This window comes from Corvus kubaryi, unplaced genomic scaffold (genome assembly GCF_017639235.1).
Source record: "Corvus kubaryi isolate FWS band 111438036 unplaced genomic scaffold, C.kubaryi_AGA036_p1.0 37270, whole genome shotgun sequence".
NCBI lineage: Eukaryota > Metazoa > Chordata > Aves > Passeriformes > Corvidae > Corvus > Corvus kubaryi.
Genome location: NW_024581083.1, coordinates 5,063,725 through 5,079,591, shown reverse-complemented (window position 1 = coordinate 5,079,591; position 15,867 = coordinate 5,063,725). Strand labels below are relative to the sequence as shown.

The window sequence follows — 15,867 nt, the reverse complement described above, 5'->3', positions numbered from 1 at the left end:
ACAAAAGCTAAAAGAAAAAGTGCCCATCCTGTGGTCACCACAGCTATTCATCAAACATAAAAAGACAAGCTAGAAAGTGATACACAGGCAGGGAAGTAGTAGATATTACAGAAAAGGTAAAGGAACTAGAGGAGAACTCCCAAACAAGCCATGTTTCACCATTTCAGTTTTCGATGGACACTGCTCTATGTTGTTAAATGGAAGCATGATCCATTTTCCTCATGTATTTAGATTACCCTTTGTCTTGGCTCAGTAGCTGTGGAGACCAGGACTGTATTGCAAATGGCAAGGGCAAGAAAAAAGTCAGTAAAGGATGTGGAAGTCCTCGTATGTATAAAAGGAGAAAGACTTTCAGTCTCGAGGGCAGCTTCTCTCACTCGCCTCAGCAGCCTGCAATCGGGAGTCACGTCCTTTTCCTGGAAGAGTAATTACTTAGTGAGAATTATTTTAATTTACCCTTGTCCTCAAGGAACAACTAGTGACTTCACAGACTTCTAGAAAATGTCTTTTGTACTTAACATCTATGGAAAAAAGGTATCTTTCAAAAAGCTGCATAACAAGATAATTAGAAGGAAATACATCTTCCAAAGGAAGATGATCTCAGAATTTTATTTCTTTTGAGATCTACTAAAAATCCTTATAATCTATGCTGCATCCCTTAACTTTGAAACTGCTGACTCCTGAATTAAAGGAGACGAATGTATACTTGGGATCTCCCAGTTCAGTGTGGAAGCTGATAGTTATTTCAACAGAGAATATTTTGTGTTTATGGTTTAGTTACAGCAGTATCACTTTTAGTTTCCAGAGTAGTTTCATTTTGCTCCCAGAAAAAGACGTGCTCTCAAACTTTTCTTCTCCAGTTTCTGCAATAAATACATATTTACTTGTTCCTGAAATGTTTCTGTAATTTTAGTAGCACACTCTTTCTAATCAAACCTAAATCTGCAAGCCAAACTACTTAACAGTGTCACTTCCCTACAATTAAATTTGATGTAGAGCTATGGGAATATTACTTATAATGGAAATTTCATGTTAGTGAAATCTGGTTTGGAATAAATTTGGGGCCATATTTAACAACAACTTCCAAATTTAAAAGACTTCTTCCCATGAGCCAACAGTTTTGCACGCCTTCTTTAAGGAACTGCCGAAGTTATTTAGCTGCTTTCTAGTTCATCTCAGCTATTACCCTCACCACATTCAATCTGGCACAGTTTTCCCAAGTTCCGTAATCATGGAACAGAAGTCACCCAAGCACCTTTTTGGCTGTACTGTGCTGAGCTGAGTATGTTACATTCTATCTCTTGCTTGCTAAAGTGACAAGCGATTCTTCCTAATAATTGCAAATAAATCTACTGCTCATTTTGCAGTATTTCATTTGCAGGATTTCTACTGAAATCCAAAGCTGGAACAAGGCTTTGCACTTTCCCTGCTGCGGAAAGCTCTGGTTCTTCTGGCTTAGTGTTTTAATGCTTCTTTACTTCACATACAAAGAAATGTTTGCAGTATTGATGGAGTCTTTTCTCTAACAAACTATTACATGCTGAGGATAAGCCTGATTTTTTTGTTATCTTCTCTGGTCTCCTAAAAAGAATCAGAGGCTGGAAAGTTAAAGCTGCCTATTTTAAGAAACTATTTCACAATATTGCACTGCAGCAGTTCTGTGGGTAATGGGACTGTGCCAGTACTATGCTTTGTACATAGAACAATCCCAAATAGCTTAACAGGACAATTCCAATGAAGAATACATATGTGCAGATAAAACTATCCAAACAGTTATGTTGGGAATTCTAATAAATTTGGAACATGAAGGATTAGAATTTCACCAACACCTTGCACAATTTTTCATCCAATTTCTTCATGCATTGCTGCAATTAGAATGAACACCACAAACACCAAATTATTACATGTGGATCTCAGTCTCTCCTATCTGTCATCGTCCCACTCAATTTCTTTTTGACCTATATCCTCAATGTCTGCTGCAAGTTCTTGTCAAAAAGGACAGTGGCATTTCACTTCAGCAGCAACTTTCTGAACTCAAAAGTTTCCTCTGGAAATTGAAAATTATCAGTCTAATTGAAGCCTCCAAGACAGGTTTTAAAAACAAAACTAAACAAAACAAATCAGAATTTATCAGAACTTTTTTTTCATCTTCTTCTTCACATTAAGTGAAAACAGCGCTGACCCGAATTTTCAGCCTGAACATATATTAAAAACCCTAACCAAGCAAAAAAGAAAACTGAATAAAACAGCACTAACGATGGTGATCACTTAAATTTACATTTAAAATGTTAACAATTTTGTTAGTGAAACTGTTGATATAAAATGTCTAGTGCCATTCAGTTTAAAGGTTTCCTCATTAACTTTATAGCATTTCTTCTACTTGATGGCATGAAAACCTGATGACCATAGGACAATGGAAATCTTTATTAAATGCTTCTAATAGCAAGGCACTACTTATTTGAACTATTACATATAGAAGGAAATGTACTGTCACTCTCTTAATTCATAAGAACACCTAAAGGTAGAGAGAGTAAATGTTAATTCTCTATCATGTTCTATTGTTGAAAGATGGATTTTTCTTTCAAACCTCTGTCTGCTGACATACACACAGGCTTACAACACACTGTATTCCAGGGCTACTCAGGATGCTGCAGATTTGTAGCAGAGTAAAAATGCATCAGACAAGGTGATGTAAGTTCCAAAGGGCAGGAACCATAGAGACATGAAAAAATTTATTATCTCTGTTTTATTAATAGGGAATTGGCTCAGCTGGCAAAAAGGGTTAGTACTATGTCATGTAAAGGACATCATACAGGGCAGGTTCTGTGCAATATCTAAATGGCTCCATTTTTACTACATCTTCAGAAGTGTCATGGGGGTTAAACAGTTTATCCAGATAGAATGACACCTATGATCAACTAAGGCTGGTTATTTCCATGAAAGCAGCTGAATCTTCTACAAAAGAGGTATTTGATACTAGCTCCTCAGATATTGCTTTACAGTGAATTAAAAAAAAAAGGTTATTTCTAGAAGAAAAAGAAAAGACCTGTCAGTGAAAAATATAATTGGAAAATACACTGGCAAGAAATTTCTTTATCACCTTTCAATAGTCATTACCTACAAGAAGTTCTGAGAAGTCATGACTCATGTGTTTTCAAGAATCCACTGAGATGTTCTCAGCAACTCATGAGGTTTGGGTTGGAAAATGCTAGGATAGCAACTGACAGAACACCCACATTCCAAGAAAAGTAGGAGTGTTGAGTAGAATCTACTACATGACAGTGGAATTGAATGAGGTAATATAGTATCTTATAACAATTGCGGCAAAAAAAGTTCTGAGAATGCTGCATTTGTTAGACTTCTTTTAATGAAGATTTGTACGTATATTCAAGACCTTTAATTTTAATTGGAATTCTAATGTTGAAAGTGTATGACCTTCTCTTAGTGTTCACAAAAGCATTGTCTAAAATGTCTGTTAAAACACTTTCAAGAAGAGCAGAACAGTCTGACTTTAATTAGGCTGTTTGTGAATTTGGGAAGTTTCAGACCTAAATTGCAACAGATTCTGAACCCCCTTGACTGCGGCCTGCATGCTCCAATCGAGGACTGTGATTTTTTGTCTCCCCCTTCCCTCTCTTAGCTCTGAAAAGGCTTGGATTTCTCCAACACAAAATGCAATAGAAGGCATAACTTAAAAGGTGTTAGCTCAGTCTGTTGGTACTCACAATGGTGCTGCTGAAAGCCACTTGAGACTGGTTGCTGTCACGTCGACCGACTGACCTGTTCCTTGTGTGCCCCTGAAAACGTGCCCGGGCGCTCTGGCACCTCCTCAAAGTTCTCATGCTATTGTGCTTATAAGTGGCTGGTTTCTCAAGATTCATGGGAGGAAGAGTGAAATGTTGAAGTTTTGCAAAGTCCTCATTGTCTAAATCCAACTCTTTGTGTGTTTTCAGGCGCCTGGCTGTGAAAGAAAAATGCAACCTTACCTCATTTCCATTGTTTAGGAGGAATTCCTTGATCAGTTAAAAAACCTGAAACAAACTAAACTAAAGCCAAAACGTTTTAGCACCAGAAAAATTTCACTGTCCCCTGCAGTTTCTGGCAACTGCTACTGTTATTATTGCAAGAAAATGTGTTTTCAAAGTGATCAGTCAGTTTTATGGGCTTCTCTAAATGTTTTGTCTCTTCAGCTGCTTTTTGCATTTGGAATAGGAGAGTGAAATACGGTAATTCACAAATTTGCTAATATTTTCTGTCACAGAACACAAACATCTCTCTGGCAGCTGCTTGCCATCTTAACAGGATCCTTTCCACTACATAGAGCATGAAAGTAATGATGAAGGAGGGGCCTGAGTCAACCTCCTGAATTCAGAACACCAATTGCCAAGATCCTTCAGATCTGGACTGCAGCCAGAATCCACTTTCAGGAAAGAGTGCCTGTATTTTTCATACCACACGGAAGTGTATGGTAATTACTTTTGCACCCACTGAGTTTAAATACTAACTAATATCAGTTTGTGAGCTTATAAAAGGTTGTCCAGTGTTCACTTAGAAATGAAAGAGAAAATGTTCTTTTGATGTGCTCTAGTGGATACTGAATGCAGGGTAAATCCTGGAGGTGCCTGCAGAAGGATCTGGAAAACCTTTCCCATATGACTTCTGAATCATTTAAAATGCCTTCACTTTTGTGAATCTCTGTATCAGCAATCACTCACAAAATAGTGACTAATCCACAAAGGTCTACATTCAATCAGAGGGCTCAGTAGGTTTAATATTTAAATTAATAACATTTAATTGCTCAGACAAAACCAGCAATTATATAAAAGTGTCTCTCACCATTTTCCTGATGGGAAAACTCAATTCCATCAACAGTACAGCGTCGGAATACCATTTTGTTTTCTGTTAGTGTCCCAGTTTTGTCTGAGAAGATATACTGGATTTGTCCGAGGTCTTCAGTAATAGTGAGGGCACGGCACTGGATGGGCAAATCTGCTTCTTCATCATATAGGTCAATGTCATTGTGAATTAAGAAGACTTGGACCAATTTGACCAACTCAATTGACACATAAAGAGAAATAGGGATTAAAATCTGAAAGAGAGTTTAAATTCTCAGTGAGCAGTGATAAAAATTTTGCTGCTTTCTACCAGCAGTGTCCTGGCATAGGCATACTAATGATTTCCAAAGAAACAGTTCTTCCTAGAGACATATTATAGTACTGATGAATAATAACTCAGGGAAGAAAAAAAAAATCCTGCACACAATAGCAATGGAGAAACAGGGATAATAAGTGGCAAACTTAAGACAAAACTCCTAGAGTACCAAATTCAAAGATGGGTCTTTCAGAGGATGCCCTTACAAAGCACATTTTCTGGACATAGGATCATGCTTGTTCTTACCCTTCTGAAACTCTGAAAGGATGGACTAAAACAGACTAACTCTTAGTGTAGAAAAGTTTCATAAACCATTACTTTGCACACAAGATCTTCCACCCACGATCTTCCTTGCCCTGAAATAATAATGATTTCTTTAGATGCACAGATATTCTGTTTCAGTAATGAAGTATAATCCCCCAAGGAATCCCTGAGCAGCTCTGAAAGTATATTCAGATTTTGTTCATATTAAAGAAATTCTGTCCATGTAAATGTCAGCAGTGACATCAAGAAATCTGAAAAGTAAATGTAATTCTTTTCCTCACCCAATAAAATATTCTTTCCCAATTAGACTTAATCACACTCAGATATACAAGTATCCTACTTCCAATTTAGCTTCTTTCCTAGACTAGATGAACCATACCTAGTTATTATTCCCCACTGACAAACTGGAAATTTTTGTTTCACTGTTTTTCTGAGATGTTAAGTGGCATCCTTAGTTTGGAATTCTGGATATAGGCAGAAAAAAAAAGCTGACATTTGGATGTAAACATCCTCTTTATTGCATCTGCTAGATATTCTGAGTTAAAGATATTATACGTGTGTTTCCTATTTATAGCCTTGTGCAGTTTCAATAGCAAGAAAAAAAATCTGCAGTTAGAAAGAAAAAAAAAATAAACTATTTCACACCTGGATGATTTGAAACACTCCTAGCAATATTTTCAAATAGAATTAAGAAGGCACTGCACAGCTATTAGTTGATATTGATTGTTCATTAGTGATTATATTCAAATTTGAGTAGCTTCTTCCTTGGAGGTAACAGAGAGGTTTTTGTCTTTTACCTGCAACAGGATTATCATTGTCAGGAACATGTAGAAACCAGCAAGAACTGGAGACACAAAATTGCCATTCCCATCTGGGACATCATAAGGTGGGTGCTCCCAAAAGTTTCCTGTCCAAATGCCATGCGCTGTAGGAATGAGATACGAGATTGAAATCGGCTGAGCAGTGAAGCAAGTGACAAAGCTTCTGAAATGTGCAGATATGGACTGCTCTGGTAATAAAACAGAGAGAGCATTTCCAAAACAATGCTCCCCAAGCAATGCTGCAAATATTTTGGAGAATGCAAAGCACCTGCAGATCTGTGTAGCACATGCACATAATTGATACGCTAGTGAGAAATAAATATTCAGGGATGTTTTAATTCATCTCTGCTTCAGCAGGTGTTCTCTATGGCTCTTAACTCTGCACAGATCTTTTCTCATTCTACGCTTCCCTGCTGGAAGACTCCATCTCTATCACCTACCCATAAAAATCCTCAGTGCTGAAGACTCTCTTTCCTGTTACAGAAATAAAACTTAGAACCTTTGTATATAGGCAAACTAAAATATTTCTTATTCTCCCTGGCCATTCTTGATTTCCATCTGTCTTTGTTAAGAGTTGACAAACCCCCTAAATTCAGTCTGGGCAACTCATCTTTACATTCCTTCAATTAAATCATATCCCATACTGTTTCTTCCTCTGTGTTTTAAACACCAGTAGATATTATTGCACTGTTACAACAAAGCCTCTGTTCCAGGACTTAACAACATCCCATCACAATTGTTTTACCACTTTCCATACTGTCCTTATTGAAATAAACTTTTCTCAAGGACATTATTAAATTTACAGCATCAGAAACTTCCCACGGAGCTAAGGCAACAACTTGGTTCCACTCGTTGCATCATTTGTCCAGATGCCAAAAACCTCTATCAGTCCACATTGCATATCCAGCTCCAGTAAAACTTTCATTAGCACCAGTGAACCTAGCAGTTGTTTTGCAGCATCTGCCTATTAAAATGCTGCCAAAAATATTGAAATTATTTTGGCAATGGTCTCTGGCTGCTTCAGACCACAGTCACATCTGAATAAGGACAAATCTGCTCTACAAGCCACTTCTTACCCCAATTTATCACAGTGTGCAAAAACAATCCTGATAACTGATCCACCAGTGATACTTCTTCCTCGAACCCTACATTCAGACAAGGCTGCAAAGCACAAAGTCATGGTAAAGCCTCTGGACGTTTTGGTTGGATGAAAGCTAATGGACTTTTTACTGTTCTACATGTTTCACTTGATTTCTTTTAAGCTGAGCAGATAAATTATTTTTTAAATGCAGATTTTTTCATCTGAGAATTCTTTAAACCTTAAATTGAAGGATTTTATTTCTCAAGGGCTCCTACACACCAGACAAAGACAAGCCTCTAAATCCCCATGACAGCAGACAGGAAACAAGGAAAATAAAATCTCTCCCTCACACAGAGCTCAGTTGTCAAACTGAAATCCCCTTTTGGTGCCAAAAAGGCCCACTGCAACATGAAGCAGTAAAATGAAAGAAGTGATTAAGTCAGTTCAATTGTTTATTTGTTTTGGATGGCCCTTACTTCTCATGGTATTACACGGATGACTGACTGGTATGCCACATACCATACCTCCAGGGCAGGCACAGGAAAACTTGATTTGACTGTCATTAAATCAGAGCAGTAGCACTAAGCAAGTTATCACTAAAACAAAACAAATTAAAAGAAAAATGGGCTCATGGGAGCTCCTGTTTTCTCTTTAAAGCATTGCCCCATGTAAAAGTCAGTGGAGTTAAAATTTGGTCCTTTGCTCAGAATTATGAGATTCTATTAATTCTGGCCTGCCTGGGACAGATTATAATAAGAGCTAGAAGGCAAGCAGCACACACAGCAAAGATGATCTTTTTGTGATTAGCAATCCAGTAAACTCCAGTCAGTTAACACCAGTTACTAAATTCATGTGTTCACCTGCAAGGACCCCAGAAAAAAGCAGGCTATTCGAACATAAGCAATTATTCCATCTCACAGCCTGATGTAAAAGGGCTGTGAGAAGGAAGGAAGCCATGGAGGATGTAAACTGAATGAATTAGTTATGAGCAGCTAGGTTCTAAATTGTGTGTCTCTGTCTAATATCACTCCCAAACATATTAGAGGAAGACGCTACTGAAATGAAAGTAAAGCAAAATAATTTTACTTTTTCTCTTATGCACAAGGAACAAACACCCCCTCAGGAAGTGCTCAGGAAGGAAGGAAGATGTCAGCTGGCAAATACCAATTCCTACAATGAAGTCACAGAACGGCTTTCTCTTGCTTTACATGTATTATACCATGGTGGGGATGAATCTTATCTGAAACATTTATAGCCATGAGTGGGTTTTCTTCATCTGAATTGCTCAGGTCTGCCATTTTAACTCATCCATTGGAAACAACAAGGACGGTCTAAGGACACCAAGAGCATTCTGCTTTAGATTTCACTCATGTCTACAAGATTGATTTTAATCACTGTGGCTCCCTCTCTCTCATAGCTGGGGCATTTGGAAGAGATAACTCAGGCCAGATTAATAGCCCAGCAAGGGGTCAGAGAGCCCAGCAAGGGCTCCAGGCATCTCCAGGCAACTGAGAGTCTGAGCCCTAGCCCTGAGTATACATCTTTGTATGAGAGCGGATGTGGAAAGAGATGAAAGAAAATAAATACCGGTTACCAAAAAACATGGTTCTTATGTCTGTAAAAGTCCTCATGAATTATCACAGAGGCAGAAGTCTCTTACACACCCCTTGGGAACATGTGAGAAGATTTCTTCCAGAAGTCTGGACATAGGTTCCGTGGTTACTTTTCCGGAAATTGAGGGAAAGGATTTCGATGTGTGCCCCTTCAACAATTTGGTGGTAAGAAACAATGGATCCTAACTTACACTATTTCTTAGCTAGCTGTAAATTTCATGGTACCTTTAACCCCACGTGTATAATACTAGTATTCCCATTTGTCTTATTCCTGTGTAGTAATAGTCTGTTTTAAGTCTGACATTTGTTAGTTTTGTGCCTATTAATAAATAATTCATTCTATAATAGACTGAATCAGCCATTATTAAAGAACTTGCAAATGAGAGTGGGTCTTGGAGTGCTGGCCACCTCAATAATGCGACTGCCTGCTGCCAGAGGCCTGGACAAAAGGCAGTAACTTATTTAAACCCACATAATTGATTGTTGGGGTTTTAGGAGCTCTCCTGGGTTTTTTTTTTCTGTTAAAGGAGTTTTCCCCATACATGTTGCTAGGGGAACAAATGGCTGGATACTTCAAAACAAAGGAGCTGGCTACTCTTTTGTTTCACCTGGGTGTGTGGGCATTCGGTCTCGGTGTTTGGACAGAGAGGGAGGCTGCTTTCTTCGGCTGCTTTTCCTTCTGCTGGAGAAGCCCCGGGATCCCAAAGCCCGCCTTCCCTACCCCGCTGGGAGCTGGGCTGTGGCCGCCCTGACCCGCCGTTGCTTTGAGCCTTCGCTACGTTGTAGCCGTGCTCACCCTGCCTGCCCAGACCTCCAGGGGCGTTCCCCGTTTGGATACATCTCGTCTGCCACCCGGGATTTGTGCTCGTGCCTGCCGTTCCAGCCTGCCATTCCAGCCTGCTGTTCCCAAGGGTCCAGCCGGACACTGGGGCCAGCTGCCCAGGGGTTTGTGAAGCCTTTGTTCCATCCCTTCCCGGGATACCGGGGCACCAGTGCCGCGTGCTCCCCGAGCTCGCTCCGGAGCGCCCCCTGCAGCCGCGGGGGATCCATTGCACCTGCCCTGCTCACCGGGAGCCGCCAGCGCCCCTGCCGGCTGCGAGCGGAACTGCACCCAAGGGGAAAGGGCCTGACAGACGAGAAGGCTGGGACTGGGTTTGTGATTGTTTGCTGTTACTGCCATAGTTATTGTTGTTTGTTTGACTGGTTAAACACATATAGATATATAATAGTAAAGAACTGTTATTCCTATTTTCCACATCTTTGCCTAAAAGCCCCTTGATTTCAAAATTATAATAACTAGAGGGAAGGGGGTTGCATCTGCCATTCCAAGGGAGGCTCCTGCCTTCCTTAGCAGACACCTGTCTTTCAAACCAAGACATTCATTCATAACAATCTCCATTTAGGAGAAAGATTTTTGTCAGTGCTTCATACCTATAGCTCCAACAAGGCACATCACAAATAGGAGTCCCACACATAAGAAAATATCCATATTCATCCGTCGCTCTAATCTGCTGCGCTTGTAACGAGGACCGCTGTTATTTAGCATGGCCTTTGTTTCATGACCTTGAAAACACAAATGAATATCATCACGTTTATGTAATATTTTGTATTTTGGTTTGGTTTTTTAAAAGTATTTAAAAACCACTAGATACATTTTGTATATGAAATAAAATTCAACAAGTCAGTGGAAAAACGTTAATATTAAGCTTTTCAATATTTGGTTGTAAAGTACTGACAAAACTGACGAGAAATAAAAGAATCCCCAGTCCTTAAACTTAGTGAATTAGAATTGAACTGCTATACCTCTAATGGAAAAAGAGATGTGCTGTAAAAAGTCAAGAAGCAGAAATTACTTTTTCAATTCTATTAATATTATCTAAACTGTGGCTCCACAACTGGGATATTGGGACACCATCTGTTGCTGTATTAAATGGTATCTTTCACGTTTATTTCTACAGCCCTTTTCCCTGAAAATACAGACCCTGCAGACTTGTATTTAGTTTTTTTGTGCATGTGCATGATGTGTGTGACAAGGACTGTTTTCCAAACCACCGTTTAGCTTTCTCTAGGGAAGTGATTTAACCCAAAATCTGTAAGTTAGGTCCAGTTCAATCACACCTGCTGGATTCATTCCAGGTTTACATCAAAGATTGTTAATTAAGAAGAGAACTACAGAGAAAATTACTCTCCATCCTGATGTTCAGGACATTCACTCAAGAGCTGGGGCTCCTTGTTTACTATTCCAATGAATATGTAATTATTTACACAACCTGGAGCTGTGTCAGTGGGACCAGTTTATACTACCAGTGCCCCTGCCTTTCCAACTCAACATGTAAGTACAAACCCACTCGTTCCACTTAGGCAGGTATTCAGTGTACAGCTTGTGAAGCAGGAGATGTATGTTCACTCCCATATAGGCAGAACTGAGAACAAACCCTAAGCCTTCCCTTTGGTGAACAAATTCTCTAACCACTGAAGTGCACTGAAGGGGATGGGACTGCTGCTTGCATTTCTGTTCCTCCAGCAGCTGTGTGAATCTTGTTCCTCACTTTTCTTTTGTGTCAGGCAGAATGGAATGCTTTGTGTTGAAAAAAAAAACAAGCCAAACCCCTCTAATCCCTCCCAGAAAATGCTCAAGGAAGTGCTGATGAATTTATTTCAGGAAGAAATCGTTAAGAGCTTCTTTCCAAATATCAGTTCTACCATTCCTTTCCACTTTAGGTTACCATTAGGAAAAGAATACTTCTGTAACACAGTTATCATCTTGTAAGGAACAGAAAATCAGAAATATGAGGAATAAACTGCTTTGTTCTCCTCTAATCCTCACACTTCCCTATGCCATGAAACACAGCACCTCACCTACCACCCCAATGGTACCTTGTCTCTCTATTTCTGGATGCTGATGGGCTCATCTAAAACTTCTTTCTGGTACTTCAGTATTTGAAAAGCATATAATTCTTACTGCTGTCCCAACCACAATGAGAAAACTACATTGGCTGTCACTCTGTAATGAGATTTTTGTGCTTTAATGCTGTCGCTTTGTGTAGAACAATTTGGGTAGCCATGAAAAGTATAACAATCCTTGGGTCAGATGAGAACTGCACAGACCAAGCAATCTCACTAAGTGATGCCTGTACTCCTCACAAAGGCTTCCATTAGAAAGAAAGTTTGAGGAGTAATAGAGTTACAAAAACGGAAAGTGTGCCATCTTATTATGTGACTGATCTTGATTGTTCAGAAATGGTCACAGACCATCATTAAAAGCCAGAGTATAATCAATGTCAAAGAACCCTAGAAATGAAGGTGATACTGACTGAAGCCAGTCTAATTTTAGGAAAAAAAGAATAAACTTTCATGCTGACATTAACAATAAGAACTCAGGTGGAAATTGATTTGAAGACTTACTCATATGAAAACCACCACATCTTGGGAACAACTTTAAAACTCCAACCTTTGCTACTGGCAGCTTAAGCAACATAAATGGAGATCCACATTATGATCTCTGCTGGTGGTCAAGGGAACATACTGAGAAATCTGAGCTAAACAGAAGAAAACTAGGAACAGCAACAGGAGAAGGGAAGATAAATTACTCCTATTATATTGGGAATGATCCCTACTGAGATTTTTATATAGTAGATACTTCGGAAAAAAAAAGGTTGCTGAGTTTGGCTCTGGCTCTCCTCCTCTGCCTGGTGGGCACCACCCTTGCATGTGGTGTTAAGAGGGACACACAATGAAAGACCTACAAAAGCAAAGCTACCTTGGTAAGATATGGGAGCTACAGACATTTAGAGTGCAGTGTAGTAGTAAAATAAACAAGTCTGTTTTCAGGTAAATTGTTCTGGGCTGTGGAGATTAATCTCAGCTAAATGACTCTTGTAAAGATTTGACTTCTCTTTTCTCTTAGGTGGCTCAACCCTGAACCCCTTGCTGCTGATCAGACATAAAACAGTTAATATAACTCTTTTGGAAAGATAATAATAGCTAATGGGATTAATTGTTGTGTTTGAATTGACTTTTATTTAATCTACAAATAAGAAGGTAGCTGATACACTCTATCCAATGCAGAAGAGGTCACAGCTGCAAAGGCAATGATAAATCATGCTCACTAAGTAAAAGCAGTGGTAACACTCCAAAGGTAAAAGATGCTGAGAAACAGATGAACTGACCCACTGCTGGACCTGGCACTGCTGCATTTGATCTGGGCATCAACACCATCTTTTTTTGTCCATGTGTGTCCTGCATGAAATTCATGGTTGCACAGACACACTTTGTCTATGTCAGTACAAACCTATGCTGCTGCTTGCCTTTTCTGTCACCTCCAGCTGCTGCCTCACTGCCTCCTGCCTGCTGACACTGGCACAGATTGAATGGATGAATTAAATCCACAGATGACTCGGGTTTTTTTTCTAATTAGTTCTTCAGCAGCTCCTGTTTCTACCCTGAGGAGCCAGTGAGACCTCCCTTAGGGGAGCTGTGTAGATTTTATGACAGATGGAATTACTAGTATAGCCAGAGCTGAGGGTTAAATACACCTTAGCAATTTTTTACTTCTCTGGATATTTTTACAAGATATTTGACATGCACAAGGATACGGTCACTTGCCAAAGACCCAGTGCAAGACTTGCTGGCTTTGGAGATGAATGAGTTATTTAAAAAAAAGTTATATACTTTTTCTGTGCACTACTAGTTTTTAAAACAAAACGTGAAATTATGTTACAATATTAGACTATACTTATTTCTTTAGGGATATTTACAGGGAAATTCTCAGTTAACCTAAATAAAAATATGTCTTACCTGCATATATAACAATTCCTACTGCAGCCTCAGTATTTCTGATGGTACATCCACGAAGCAAGAGGTTTTCAATGTTAAAACCTACCCGTTCATGGTTTGGTTTCTCCCTAGAAGAAATAAAATCAAATAGAGCAATTAATTTTTCTGTTCTAATGGGGCGTTAAACAAAATTTTTTCGTGCATGTCTGTTTCAAGCTGAAATCAAGCAACTTTGAAGGCCCTATTTTGCTTTTAATTCCTTCAGTTTCAAGGAAGACTCCAGCAAAAAGTTACAGAGAAGTCTAAGTCTTTCTTTTAAAGACCACGTGCGCAGTGTGTGTCATGATGCAAATACAAAGCAAGTTTGGCTTTCACTTGGAAACTTACCTGGCAGATTCAGTATCTTATGAAAGAAAACAAGGGTAATTCTGCAACTTCTTACAGAGACATTTTTTTTAGAAAGATGAGCAGAGGTTCAGATGAATACATCTATACCCTGCAAGAGCCTCTGTCACTCTGTCAGCCACCAAAGGTCTTTGTGAATTTCAGTTCACTCAAGCAGTCTTTAGGCTGAGGAGCTCATCCTCATTCTCATCCTGGATAGAAGACTTTTCATCCTGGCTAAGGGTGCCCCATCACTCACCAGATCCTTCTGCTAGCAGAACATACTGATGAAAACCATAAAGTCAGTGCTCCATCAGGCAGGTAATTTGTTACTTGGCTCTGAAAATTAATGGCACACGCCTACCCCTACCCCAGCTTTTATTTTACACTGGTAGGTTCCTCCTGAGATCTTACCAAAGCTGAGAGCTTCCACTTCAGATACTTTGTCTTGTTTTTTTGTAAATGTCAGGGTGGGAAAAGAGTTTTTTTCCTAGTATAATCATCTCTCTCTACTTTCTATTTGATATTTTGCATTTCATTTACCAGTAAACAGTCACAACTCTCAAACAAAGGGCAAGGCTAGGTGTTATATCAGGGCTAAGTACAGTCCTATGTCTAAGTGCAGCTGCACATGATTACATGACTTGAACTGGACAAGGGAAAAGGTGCAGGTGCCAACAATCTACAGATGGTGGAATTGTAAAAACATAATGCCAGAAATCTGTTTATCTTGGAATCTAAATTCAGCCGTGGGGAACTCATTTAATAGAAGCCTTCTTGCATCCCCTTGAACAGAATTTTCTGTGATTCGACATGTGAGATGGATGTCACTAAGTTATCTCCTATCATTTTTAGCAGAGAGTAATCCTGACATTTTATAGCAAGGCAATAGAGCCTTAATAAGTTATTAAGGGTTCTTGGAGAAAAAGGTAGCCTGCTCCAAGTAATTTGTGTTTACAAAATAACTCAAATCTCAGCAGACCAAAGACAGAAACTCCACTAACTCTTAGCAAGTAATTTTCCCCAGAAAATTAGTTCTTCTATCCCTGAAGTGGGAAGAGAAGGGCAGCTAATTCTAAGTGTTCCATCAAGCAGGTGAGATCATAGGCATTCACCAAAGATATTTCTGTTACAGACTTTCAGTTGAAAGTTGAATATTTTGAAGTCAGTCCTGGGTCCTAAGGGTGTGTATTTGTGTGTGTTTTCTTGTGACGTATCTCCTACATTTCTATAATCTCAGTGCTCTTTGCTGTATTACAGCAGGCTAATTGGAAGAATAGCTTCAATTTAGATTATACCCTGAAGCCAACAACCACAGCCAGCAATCAATACAAACTTGACCTCTTTTCCCCTTGTAAGATGTTGCAGCAAAGGAGAAATGGCATTGCTATTAGAGGCACCATTCTTACAGGGCACAACCTCAAAACCAGATTAGACACAGTCCCGTGCTAATGGGAGAGAACTCTGGTTTACTCCATCAGAGATCCAGCCATTTTGCAGCTCTTCCAGATACAACACTCACAGTTTCTTGCAGAGTCATTAACTCCTAGTTTATCTATTGGTAAACTTAGCAAAGCTGGGGCATGGATGAGTATTCTGGCACATTCATGCAGTTAAATTATTCGCATAATAATGGGACATGCATTTGGTCTGGGGCAGTAGGTATTTTGGACAATTCTCTACTGTTGTGTGGGAATCAGCATGGACTGATGACCACTCTGAAGAGGGCCTTGGGACAGGCTGCTCTGTATTGGAGGGTAAGAGAATTTTAGGACAT

At 39.3% G+C, this 15,867-nt stretch overlaps 1 protein-coding gene across 3 annotated transcripts in view; it reads right to left on the bottom strand.

The window, feature by feature from the left end:
* ATP10B (ATPase phospholipid transporting 10B (putative)) overlaps window positions 1–15,867 on the bottom strand; it is a 63,020-nt gene that overhangs the window by 27,254 nt on the left and 19,899 nt on the right. For all 3 annotated transcript variants that reach the window (XM_042025442.1, XM_042025441.1, XM_042025443.1), the window contains 6 exons: window positions 13,728–13,834; window positions 10,362–10,493; window positions 6,213–6,340; window positions 4,837–5,089; window positions 3,726–3,961; window positions 237–416 (listed from right to left, as the gene is read on the bottom strand). In XM_042025442.1, coding sequence (XP_041881376.1) covers window positions 237–416; window positions 3,726–3,961; window positions 4,837–5,089; window positions 6,213–6,340; window positions 10,362–10,493; window positions 13,728–13,834 — 1,036 coding nt within the window. The remainder of the gene's footprint in view (window positions 1–236; window positions 417–3,725; window positions 3,962–4,836; window positions 5,090–6,212; window positions 6,341–10,361; window positions 10,494–13,727; window positions 13,835–15,867) is intronic.